Source organism: Lithobates pipiens, unplaced genomic scaffold (genome assembly GCF_037356315.1).
Source record: "Lithobates pipiens isolate NorthernLeopardFrog02 unplaced genomic scaffold, aLitPip1_a1.2 Scaffold_18, whole genome shotgun sequence".
In the NCBI taxonomy this organism is placed as follows: Eukaryota; Metazoa; Chordata; class Amphibia; order Anura; family Ranidae; genus Lithobates; species Lithobates pipiens.
Window position 1 is genome coordinate 104,362,853 of NW_027507758.1, and position 12,811 is coordinate 104,375,663.

The 12,811-nt window shown below is 40.6% G+C and overlaps 1 protein-coding gene across 1 annotated transcript in view; it reads right to left on the reverse strand.

The window, feature by feature from the left end:
* Nucleotides 1-2,448: 2,448 nt before the first annotated feature.
* Nucleotides 2,449-12,811, reverse strand: part of LOC143987325 (N-alpha-acetyltransferase 20-like) — a 28,240-nt gene continuing 17,877 nt past the window's right edge. Inside the window, exons 4-6 of the mRNA XM_077485963.1 lie at nucleotides 8,059-8,194; nucleotides 7,823-7,968; nucleotides 2,449-2,582 (exon numbers count right to left, since the gene is read on the reverse strand). Of these exons, the coding sequence (XP_077342089.1) occupies nucleotides 2,497-2,582; nucleotides 7,823-7,968; nucleotides 8,059-8,194 (368 nt within the window). The 3' untranslated portion in view covers nucleotides 2,449-2,496. The remainder of the gene's footprint in view (nucleotides 2,583-7,822; nucleotides 7,969-8,058; nucleotides 8,195-12,811) is intronic.

The window sequence follows — 12,811 nt, forward strand, 5'->3', positions numbered from 1 at the left end:
CGCAGTGCGAAATGTGAACTCGCACAGGAATCAGATCGCATAGGTGAGAACACCCATGCGATCCAATTCTAGTGCAGGGAAAAACAAGTCCTTGGACCTTTTTCTGTGCGAATTGAATGTGAGTTCAGCCATACAACTGTACAGACATCGCATGATTGGCACCTGCGGTGCGGGTGCGAATCACATGCAATGTCAGGGAATACAATAGTGTGAACCTGGGCTAAAGGTCAAAACCCTCTGTGACCCAAATGCCGCGTACACATGATCAAATTGTCCGGCGTACTTAGTCCGCCAAAACGCATTTCACCGGACAATTGGATCATGTGTGGGCTTCAGCGGACTTTCTCAGCATAAAGTCTGGAGGACTTAGAAAGTATTTTTGCAGTCCAATCTTTCCGCCGAACTTGGGTTTCAGCGGACAATACGTTCGTCAGTATGCTAGTCCGGCGGACTAAGAATGACGCATGCTCAGAAGCAAGTACGAAAAGGAAGCTATTGGCTACTGGCTATTGAACTTTCTTTTTCTAGTCCCGTCGTACGTGCTGTACGTCATCACGCTAGCAAATGCCGGACTTTCTGTGTGTCCGTGTGTGGCCATGTTCGTTCGGTAGAAAGTCCGCTGGACTATCCACCGGATTGTTTGCCGGACTAAGTACGCCGGACAATTTGATCGTGTGTACGTGGCATAAGTGGTCCATTTATAAATGGTTTTCCACAAGATTTAAAGAGCCTTCACCCAAGATTCTAACATTAAAATCCAATTAAAAAATGTCTGAATTTTGTGAGGAGTCAGACACTATGACTGTGCTGTTCAAAAGAAGCACAATAGGCATATGATCAAGTATGTGTAAGAGAAAAAAGTAAATTAAAAAAAGAAAACTGCGCTGGTGGAAACCACTAAAAAAAGCTGCAACTCAACAGTGAAATACACACCAAGTAAAAAAAAAGAAAAAGAAAAAGAAAGTTGCGTTATTAGATGAGGTACACAAATTAATGTAATGTGATGAACAAATAATCCTATAAGGCAAGTAAATTGATACAAAAACATGAAAGTGTGAAAAACCTACAGTAATGAACTAGTACAAAGTGATAAAAAACAAATGTGGCATACTATAAAAATTGTTGATCCTGTATAGTGACAAATACACAAAACCTCATGAGTGAAACAAAGGCAAACAGTCCAAAAAATATGTAAATATGTGAATAGAAAAAATATTGAATAAGCCAACAGATAAACATATATGCTAAAAAGAACATAAAAAATAAAAGTTGTGAATAAATGGAAAAAGAAATGAAAAAGACAGAATGAAAGTCTCTTCAATGGTATCTCCCAACAGGGAGTAAATTATGAAAACACCCTGTGAGGGATCTTCTCAAATCAGAGAACATGACTCTACCACCATGTAAATTGAAAGCTTACTGGCTCAACAAGTTGTCAGAGCTTGTGGTTAATACCCAGCCAGGGCCATGGAATCCTAACAGCACCTCCAGTGGCCAACGGGCTGAGCATTCCTGTGGACTTGATAGGTGACCAGCAGTTCAGACAGATGGGCACAAACGTATCCTCAGAGGGAGAGTTGAGCCCATAAAGCAAGACAATAAAGGTTTTCCATCAGTAAAACCAGGTGGTGTTTATTTGTAAAAAGTCTCAAAAAACAGAAAGACTAGATAAATGTTTCCATAAACAAGCGGCAAAAAATGGTACAAACATGCCTGTGCAAGCGGAAAGTGGAAACCAACACGGTGACATCAGTACGTCGCCTCCTCCCTACACGTTTCGTCACTAGGCCCTAGTTTGGTATTAGCCACAAGCTCTGACAGCTTGTTTAGCTGGCAAGCCTTCAATTTATATGGTGGCAGAGTCACTGTGTTCTCTGAATTGAGAAGATCCCTCACAGGGTGTTTTCATCATTTACTCCCCGTTGGGAGATTGGGGGATACCATTGAAGAGACTTTAATTCTGACTCTTTTATTTCTTTTTCCATTTATTCACAATTTTTATTTTTTATGTTAGCATATATGTTTATCTGTTGGCTTATTCAATATTTTTCCTATTCACAATATTCACATATTTTTTGAACTGTTTGCCTTTGTTTCACTCAATAGGTTTTGTGTAGTTGTTACTATACAGTATCAACAATTTTAATAGTATGCCACTACATTTGTTTTTTTGATCACCTTGTACTAGTTCATTACTGTAGGTTTTCACATTTTCATGTTTTTTTATCAATTTACTTGCCTTATAGGATTATTTGTTCATCACATTACATTAATTTGTTTATCTCATATGATCAATTATGTCTGGACCCCATGTACTGTACATGTATAAATACATGCTAAATAAATTAAAAAACATTATTAAAAAAGGTAGCCCATGTTAACATTATCATTTACATTGACTTATTCCGGTTACATACATATGTTTTAAAAAAAACAAATAGTCAATCATTTTACTGTAAGTACTTTTTTCAAGCTTAAAAAATAGCACATCCAAAGTTAACCAACATCTTCTGGTTTCACAGGTTCAGGAAGTGGAATTATGGACTTCTTCTCTGTGTCTCTTGAGAGCGCTTTCCTCATATCTGTAAAAATACATACAGTTTAATCTTCAGATGTATTAAGAATCACTGTCCACTTTTAAATGAGGAAGTTATAAAATGTGGGCTGGTTTAATATAAAAAAACAGCCTTAGAGCCTGCACCCTTAAACCCATCACGACCAAAGGTAAAACAAAGCTTAACAACGAAAACCCAATATTGCAACTTTGACACGTGTTAGTAAAATTGTACATATGATCGCAACTACTTTGTATATCCAGGTGGATTACCCCACCAAAGAACAACCCAAAATAAATTCTCCTGCTCGTGACAATCGCAGCGATATCACATGTGTATGTTTTTTGTTGTTTATACCTGTAGTAGGGCCCAGAAACAATAGTGCCATTTTTTTTTTTATCTTACTTAGAATATACTGACCCTGACATTTGACCCCAGCCTTGGACCCCGGCATTGACCTTTGACCCTTACCTTGTCCCTGACACTGACCTAGATCAAACCTTGATCTAGTTATTTTTACCAAATTTTTAAAAATGTCATTTTTTTTTTTTTTTTACACATTGTTTGTTTACATCTTCTCTTCATGCAAGGAGAGAAAGATATGTAACTTTCTCTCCATTCAGAATAGAAAGAAAACACATGGGCGAGCTGCACACTGACTAAACACTAGAAGCTATCACATCGATTAGGTGACAAGGAATCGGGAGTTCCAGGTTTCAATCATTAGTACAAGACCCGGGGCTCTCAGTGAGAGCCCGGTCTCTATGCTAGGATCCCGCTGTGCAGCGTGCTCTCAGCACAAACACAGGAGCACATACATGCCGCGCCCACATTTATAGCCCACCTCCTGGATGCCGCATATATTTGTTCTTGTGTCGCTATGGGGTTAAAAAACCAAGTCCGCAGTGGCAGCTCCCATGGTTCTATCACTTTAAGCTTGTGTCAATATTTTAGAGGCTGCACCTGTTTTCTCTATATGACTACCATTCAATTTTCTGAGACTTGCCTGTTTAAAGCCTAACACCAGGCAACTTTTTTTTTTTCTCTTACTCATGGCTATCATACAGAAAAATACCTCACTTCCTGACAATTTTGACATGTGTCGTACGAACAGAAAGTGAAGAGAAATCCCCCAAACTTGGATACAGACAGCAATAACAGCATTTCTGGTAAAGTGTGGTAGGGTTAGGACATATGTCAAGTTTGCATTGCTGCCTATGTGCCCATGAGGAGGAATTCTCAATACCAATATAGTAATTTAGGTTTACCAGTACTAATGTTTTTCTGCTTCTAATAATTTTTTCATTGTTTTGTTATACTTATAGTATTGTTTTAATTTGTTACTGTTTTAGGTAATACCCTACTCAATTTCTTTATTAACAGGTAAATAAATGGACAGAAATGTGAACAAAAATATGTTTTTAATAATTTTTTTATTTTATAGAAAATAATTTTAAATACTGTAATTGTGTCTGACAATTACAACATTAAACAGAAGCACATTGCCATCTCTTTTCTGAACCTTCGGCCTTAATGTGATCCCACTTATTGACTGTCATTGATTGGCCTTAGTAGAGATCTTTGACTGTCAGTGAAAACTTAGTCTGTCCTTTAGCAGAGCGAAGTGTACACCTAGCCCTCAAAGAAGGAATGTAGATTAAGGTTTCCTCAACACAGGGACTCATGACTGGAACATTAGTCTACAGATTGCAGACACCTAGCAGTTAAACTAGATATCTGTATTACAAATAAACATTTAACAGTGACCTAGGATCCTCCAAAGCACATTAGTTTACTTTGCATTTCATTCTGTAAGATATAAATCTTAGACAGACTCGACTGTCTAAGGGAAGACGTATACCTCCTAATTTATATTATGTACATAAGGGTATTTCGGTGGATCACTCGACCACTGTGTTCCTTAATAAATCATATGTCAAAAAAGGAGAAAAAGAATAGAACTTTTGTGAAGGCGCCATCTCTCAAAGAATGACCCAAGGGCTTATAAGTACTATATTCATTTTATTAACATAATCAAAACTTTTCTATTTAGATTAAAACCTACCCACTGGCAGACTGCACTCTCTTGGTTGCATCCTAGTAAGTTATCACCTCACTTCTCCTGATGAAGCAAAATTCTTAGAACTATGACCACCACTCAGAACCTGAACCTCAAGGTCTTTGAGAGGGAAGGGCCTGAAGATGGCGCCAGCAAGGAGCCGGCGTTGAGCCTATCAAGCTCCCAGCTGATGCAGTAAGCTGCCTATGACCCCCATCCCAGCAACCCCCCCACCTGTGCTGCCTAACTGGAGCTTGTCCTATGGCCGAGTGGGGAAGAGGCAGGTGGACCATCTAAAGGAAGCAGCGGGCATATTACCCTGATCGAGTGGCAGGGAGATCTCGCGAGAGAGCTGAGAGAGTGAAGCTGCAGAGACGCCGGAGCAATGTGTCCAGGGGATTGGAGAGGAGGAGTGATGGAAGCCGAACAACAGACAGCAGGAAGGTTGGCCAGGCACAGTAAATGGCTCGCAGCCATCAGGACAACAAGCAGGGAGCCTGCTGACACCTGCAGTGGATGAGAGTAACTACGGAAGGGGAAGATTCCCCCCATAGAGAGAGTGGAGACCAGCTGGAGCATTTAGCAGAAATGGGGAGGCACGCAGCGCCAGAGTCATAGAACTCTACGCTAACAGGACGCTTAATAGGTCCTAGACCAGGGGTGCCCAGCCTTTTGAAGAGCGAGGGCCACTTAAGCAACTTGGTAACTGGTCGCGGGCCACAATAAGTGGAGCAGACGGATGACAGATCCATGTCCACTCTGTATATGCTGAGTGGACACGCACACAGCCCACTCTACTCTGTGGGCCCTCCCATCTGATCCAACGAGATGGAAGAGGACAGTTGGAGGTAAGTGGGTGCAAATGGACACAAGTCCGTTTACATTTGCCGCTCCATTGAGGTGAATGGAGTGTCCGTGTGGTTTGAACCGATCATGTGAAATGGGCCTAAGGTTGCTTTCACACAGCGCAGTGGACCTGTGGCTTTCCTGGGTTAGCTGCACATATACTGCAGGTGTGGTGCACTTTCTGAAAGAACACCAAACCCGCAGGTAATAACAGAGGTCTATGACTCAGTATAGGTAACCCAAAGGTTTGAAAGCAGCCCAGTAACCACTGCAGAACAGATATGCCCATATATACACTTTTTAATAATAAACTTACCTTTAATAACAGCCTTTTATTCAGGTATCACCGGCTGTTGCTGATCCAGGCAAAGTGAATTTGGTATCACTTCGCTTGTGGCAGGACCCAGCGCTATACAGGAAGCATCGGCATATGCTGCTCTGCTCCCTCTGCAATCGCTGGCTTCATTCAGAACACTGATTCTCTGGGATGGCGGATCGGAAACCTGCAATCTGGGCTTGCAAGCCTGCTATCCCAAAAGCAGGAGGTCGCGGGCCACATCAGAGGGCACCTCTGTCCTAGACTGACATAAGATATAGAGCTCTAGCTGGCCCTGAGATTCACTGTTGGACACCAGCAGCTTAAAGGATGCTAAAAGAACTTTGTACTAAAAAAAAAAGGACAAGGGAATTAATAACTAAATGAGCTGGTAAACAAAGGCAAATAAAGGAACTGTAAACTGGGGATCAGTGAAGGCAAGTTAAAACTTTTATGACCTGTGAATGATGAACTGTGATTTATAGACAATGGTTTTGTTACAAGAAAGGGTTCTGCGGGTGCTGGCCAATTTACTTAGCACCTGAACCTGATGTATATTGGAGATTGTATACTGGAGATTGCAGGGTGTACCTGCATCAGCTCAGGGCCTGCTGATTAATACTATCCGGACTAAGATACACTGGTTCTCACATCTCCCCCAAGTGACCATTGGTTTAATGCTCTTCAAAATCTCGTGGACATCACATAGGACTAAGTCAAATAACAAGGGGTGTAGGGCATCAGATGGAAAATATTGAACCTAGGGGCTTGGGACAGGGTGCTAGATGATTGGGGGCGTCGTGGATGATACAGGCTGAATGTCAAACGGGACTGTGAAAATTCTGTTACCTTATATGTATGGTTCTGTGGATGTAAAAGCCATGAACCCAGTCGAGTTTACATTGAAAGATGCCCAGACAAGTTCGGCTCACAAAGTGCATTTTGTATATATTTATTTGTTATTTCTGGATGAGGGGCTCATCTATCTCTATTGATAATCATGCTATATTTAAATTCTGTATAATAATTGTATTTCTATAAGTGGACTAATAGTCATAATATATCATGTTTTTACCAAAGAGTATTGATATTGTTAACTTGATTTGTAATAAATAATCAAATTATCAATACAAATAAGGTATCAATTCAGTTACAGGCCTCATATAAAGTCCAATTCTTTTTTCCTTCTTGTCTTTTAGTATATATTAGGGATGGAGTTTTGCCACTGCAACAAACAGGCTGTGTCAGGTCATGTTATCATATTGCCAATAGTGCTGGGTTAGGTCACATTATCATAATGTTTAATGTAGGAAGATTTAATCTTGTTTTATACTGTGCTGTTTATTGTACGGAATTGTTGAAAAATCAATAACTATTTTTAAAAAAAAAAGAACTATGACCACATCCATAATCAATGCATTAATCTACTTCTTGATCAGTTCTAAATGTTGTTGGTGGTATACATTGATATGTATAGACAAATATAACTACACTGACGGCAATAGGCATGGACTGGTCTTTATGAGGTGTACTATAAATACATTGTTGTATTAATGTGAAAATGCAACAATTCTGTGGAAATGCATCAATCCTGTCTTTATGATTTGAGATTTTATTTCAAATACCAAAGTTTTGATTATGTCATAAAAAATGTTTCTAATAGTACTTATATGCCCATAGGTTATTCCTTGGGAGGAAGCACCTTCACAAAAGTCCTGTTCTTTTATTCTTTTTTGACAAACGATTAAGGGAGGAGTCACTGCTTTGATGACACTTTTGAGTTCTGAAAACAGTGAGCTTCTTTCAGCAAGGGTAAAAACCAATCGTGCTAATGTGAAATGGGGATTAGAGCTCCACCTACTGGCTATATGGAAGGCTAAATAATATTAATTTGTAGTATTTTTGCCCAACTAAAAGAAAAAAACAAATGTAATAAACAAGGGAAAACAAGTAAAAAAACACAAAAAATAAAAAACCTACTACCGGTATACATTCCCCCCTTCAAACAGACTTTTTCCCATCATTCTCCATGTTTTTACTACTTACCATAGGCATCTTCATCTGGCTCACCACTGCTGGTTGAATAGTACTTTAACACTGTCCGGTAAACACTATATCCCAGTTGTTTATACGTATTAAATGCAACCTGATTGGAGACTCTTACATAGAGATCCACAAAAAAACCTCCTTTCCTGAGTGAAAAGAAAAAGTCAGCAAGTTAGCAGAAGATTGATATGCAGTAGAGCTCATACTACATTATAGTGAAAAAGCGACATAGTCACCTCTCAGAAATCTCTTCCAGAAGTTCCATTAATTTGGCAGCTAAGCCCAGGCGTCGAAATTCAGGCGCCACAGATACTGCAGTGACATGTCCATGCCACTGTTCTCGAGCCATAGAGCCCTCAGCTTTTCCCATTACTACAAAGCAAACATTTATATAATGCATACAGACTGTTAAACACAACCTTACAGTAAGTACAAAATACAGACTCCTAAGCTTGGCCAAGGAGCTCTTGCAATGCCATAAACATTATCAAAAAGGCAGAAAGATGATCAGAGGTTCTGTACTTAGTGGACTGAGACAGGGTGGAGAATCTGTGTATAGATACTGATAACATCTACATGTGCCACTAAAACTGTAATGCTGCGTACACGCGATCGGAATTTCCAACAACAAATGTTCAATGTGAGCTTGTCGGAAATTCTGACTGTGTGTAAGCTCCATCGGACATTTGGGTTCTGGAGTGTGTTGGTGATAGGGTGCAGGCTCCGCTGGCAGTCCTTTTGCTGTAAGGATGTTAGTCCTGGTTGTTTTAGCAGCTAGTCCGTGTTGTACATGGTGTGGGAAGCTCCACACTAACCACCCTGGAACGCGGGGGAGGAAGTGATGTCAGCAGTGCTCAGCAAGCACTCAGACACAGAGTATAGAAAGTACAGGCTACGCGCTCGGGGCTCACAACTCCTTCTACTGGCCTGTTTGCTCTCAGGAGGAGAGCAACTTAAATACAAGTGCAGGAACTCCAGCTGGGAATGTGGGCGGGAAGTCTGCGGCTGTGGAACCATAACAGCCAGCAGACCCGCATTTTTGAAAAAAGTGAAAAAAAAAAGGGGAATGAGGATTAAAAATCTTTTATTTAATAAAAAAAAAAAAAACAATGAATGGGAATTCATACTAGAATATAAAAAAAAATGTTTTAAATATTTTTTGAAAACCAGATAAAATGTTTATCTTTACCAAAAAAAAATGGAACATTCACTGCTAAGAAAAGAAAAAAATAATTAACGATATTTTAAAATAAGGATATTTTGAAATGGCAGTTCAGCATGGTGGAACTATAATTATAATAAAGAATGTGTCTTTAGTTCTTCATTAAGCCCCCCCCGGCGAGAGAGTACCCAAAGAATATATCCAGTAGGTTTCTTGCTGACATAAGCATTTAAAACGTTCTGCGACAGGGAAGACCTCTGGAAATAGCCTCTATAACTCAGACTCTAAGGCCCTTAGTGGATTTTTGATGTTCCTTTAAAAAATGAAGGGGGACACTATGTTTGTCCCAACCTTTCTCTATGAAACGCCTATGTTCCCCAAAACGTTCACATAGAGTGCGTATGGTCCTGCCCACGTAAAAAAGACCACATGGGCAGGTTAGGCAGTACATTACGTACTCACTGTAACAATTGTGAAATTCTTTGAAATTATGTTTTACTTTTAATGGTAAAGTTTTCTGACCATGATCAACAAATTTACAGGTAAGACATAATTTTTTCCCACATCGATACATTCCCAGTAACGGAATTAGGGGAATGTGTGAAACCGGAGCGGATGGAACATTTCGAATTCTGATAGGTGCTATTTTACTTGTTATATTTTTTGCTTTGCGATAGGATACCTTAGGTTGTTGAGTGAGGGAAGAACCTAAAAAAGGGTCTCTGAGCAGGATGCACCAATGTTTGGCTATGATATTCTCCATTTTTTTATGACAATCATGGAATTGGGTTGTGAATCATGTTGGTTGCAGATCCTCTAATGTCTTTGCCTTTGGTAAAGGTTTTTTTTCACTTGTTGAAGGAAGGTTTCTTGAACCAGATTTGGTGGATATCCTTTATCCTGGAATTTTTCTGAGAGAAGTTTACCCTGGGTATGGTAGTCTTCATCTTTAGTACAGTTTTGCCGGATTCTGTAAAATTGACTCCTGGGTATGTTCTTGATCTTGATTGTTTGTTTTACAAAATTTGTGGCATGTATTTGGGAATCGCTATGAAAAAGTTCTAAGTCTAAAAAGGCTCATTTTGTTGAGTCTTTGACATAAGTGAAGGTTAGAGAGTTGCGGTTGCAATGTTCTACAAAGGGATTGTAAATAAAAAGTGTGATTGAACTCAAAATAATTATGTTCTAAGCAGAATTGTGTGGCCTCCAGGATGAACTGTGCCTGTCTGGGGTTGATAAGGTGATCTTCAGAGAGGAAATGTTCTACTGCTCTAAGGCCTATAGCGTGGGGAATGGAAGTATATAGGGACATGACGTCCAAGGAAACCCAATGATAAGTCGGTTCCCAGGTGTAGAAGGAGAGCATATCCAGTAGATGCGTGCTATCTTTGATGTATGATGGGAGGTTTTGAGCAGGGGGTTGGAGGAAACGGTCTATATACATGAAAAAAACGCTGGTAATACTCTCCACAGCCGCTACTATGGGACGGCCTAGTGGATTGAACTGGTCCTTATGGATTTTTGGCAGATGATAGAAGTAGGGTGTTTTTCGGAAACCCTTGACAAGAAATGACAGTTCTGCTTTAGAAATGATATTTTCTTCAAAGGCTCTGTTAGCCAAGCTTCTTGCTTCCACAAACTGATTTACACATTTCAATTAGATCAGTATACATGACATGGTAAAATGTATGTAAATAAGGGCCCTTTTTATGTACTGGATTAAAGATGGACTTAGGTTTGAATTTTGTATGTTGAATCAGGGGAGGTTAGGCAATGTTGAGTATATACAGTAATTCCATATCTACAAACGGATTTTCTGTATAAAGTTCGTCTAGGTCCGTGCTAGCGGAGGAATCAATATCTGCACAAACTACATCAGGGTTGGTAGTTCCATTGTCTTCTTCCAGGGGTGGCGGCTTAAGGGAGGATTCAATATTGTAAAACCTTTTGACTGTCAGGTCCCGGATACATTTATTGAATAATATGAAGGGGTTTGGGTGAATGGTTGGTGCAAACGTTAAACCTTGGTTTAGGTTTGTTATTTTTTAGTTTCGATGCCACATCTTCAGAGGCCCTGGTTCTCCCTCAGGTCTGATTTGGTAGACTGGTAGCCCATGAAGCTGTTTACAAATAAAATAAGGTTGTGGTCTCCATCAATCAGCCAGCTTATGTTTCCCTGATACCCCCCAAGTTCAACAACACACAATCTCCGGGTTGCAAATGATGTATTCTCACTTTTAAGTCAAAGTTCCTTTTGTTTCTTGATTCCCTAGCTGAGATATATTCCATACCTTTCTCACATGCTTGCCGCAGGTTCTTCCATAATCTGTCAACTCAGCCTCTGTGAGATATTAAAGGAGTATTATCAATTGAGGTGCCAAAAATGAAGTCAACAGGGAGATGGGCTTCTCTCCCAAACATGAGGCGATATGCAGAATAACCAGTGGCATCACTCACAGTCAAGTGATGTAAGTAACTGAGTTAAAATAAATGAAGTTACGTAACGCAGTTACTTTAGAGCAGGGATGTCCAAACTTTTTTCAAAGAGGGCCGGATTTGATGAACTGAACATGCGCGAGGGCCGACCATTTTGCCTGACATTCTTTGAACCATTAAAATTCGGTCTAAGCGTGTCCATCCGAGCACTAATACACGGCCCAACAAGAATTCTCTTGCCTTTGTGGCTGTGTGTGGTGAATAGATGAACTCAAGTGTATTATTTGGATACACCATATTTATTGACGTATAACACGCACCTTCACTTTAAGGTTGAATATATTTTTTATTGCGTGCCAAACAGGGAAAAATAACACAGTTACAAACAGGCAATTGCATCATATACGTAGCCTGGACGCCGAATAAGGCACTGCAATATAAACAGGATGAAGAGAGCAAAGAAAGGGGGGGGGGGGAAAGCAGAGGAAGCGGGTATATCAGGGAGAAGGAGAGAAGGGGCAGGGGGGGAGGTAAAGATAGACAGTAAGAGCTGAAAGAGAGAAGAGTAGGATGGGGAAGAACAAGGGGAAGCACAGCATTCGCATTAATAGAAACAGACATGTGCAAAGTGCACCTTATTGTCATGCACTCACTTCACAACAAAAATGTTTAGCACAAAAGTTGGCAGTAATCAAGTAATTAAGGTTTGGCCGCTAGGCCACAGATGGTCAAAAGAACGACACCTTCCTCCAACCAAACCCGGCAAGCAGCCTGCTCATGAGAATGTAAGGTTGTTAAGGAATAATTCCGTCTGCGAGTGGTGTCGCCAAATGGACCATAACATGGTAAATCTTTCATAAGCGTCATCCGCCTTCGCCTGCAATTCCTCCATGAGCATAGTGTCATTAAGGATAGCCACCCACGCTGAAACAGGGGGGGTGGAATCTTTTTTCCAGTAGAGAGAGATGGCGTGACGAGCCGCGGAGAGAAAAAAGCTCAGGAGATTGCGTTTCTGCGACCGTATCGACCCAGGGAGAATGGATAAAAGTGCAGACAAAGGCGATGGAGGCAAAGAGGTCTGATACATGTCATTGTAAATCGCAAAAATCTTACCCCAAAAAGGGCGTATTCCATCACATTCCCACCAGATATGAACATATGATCCCTGTGCTCCGTGACAGCGCCAACACACATCAGTGGTGGACGGAAACATCCTGTGTACCGAGACCGGGGTCCTGTACCACCTCGAGAGTAGTTTATAATTTTTCTCCTGTGTAAACCCTGACCTGGAGGATTGATGCGTATGAGTAAAGGAGGTAGACCATTGTGCGAGGGAGATCTCTAAGTGCAGGTCCCTAGACCAGTGGTCCGTGAATGCAGGGAGAGTAGCA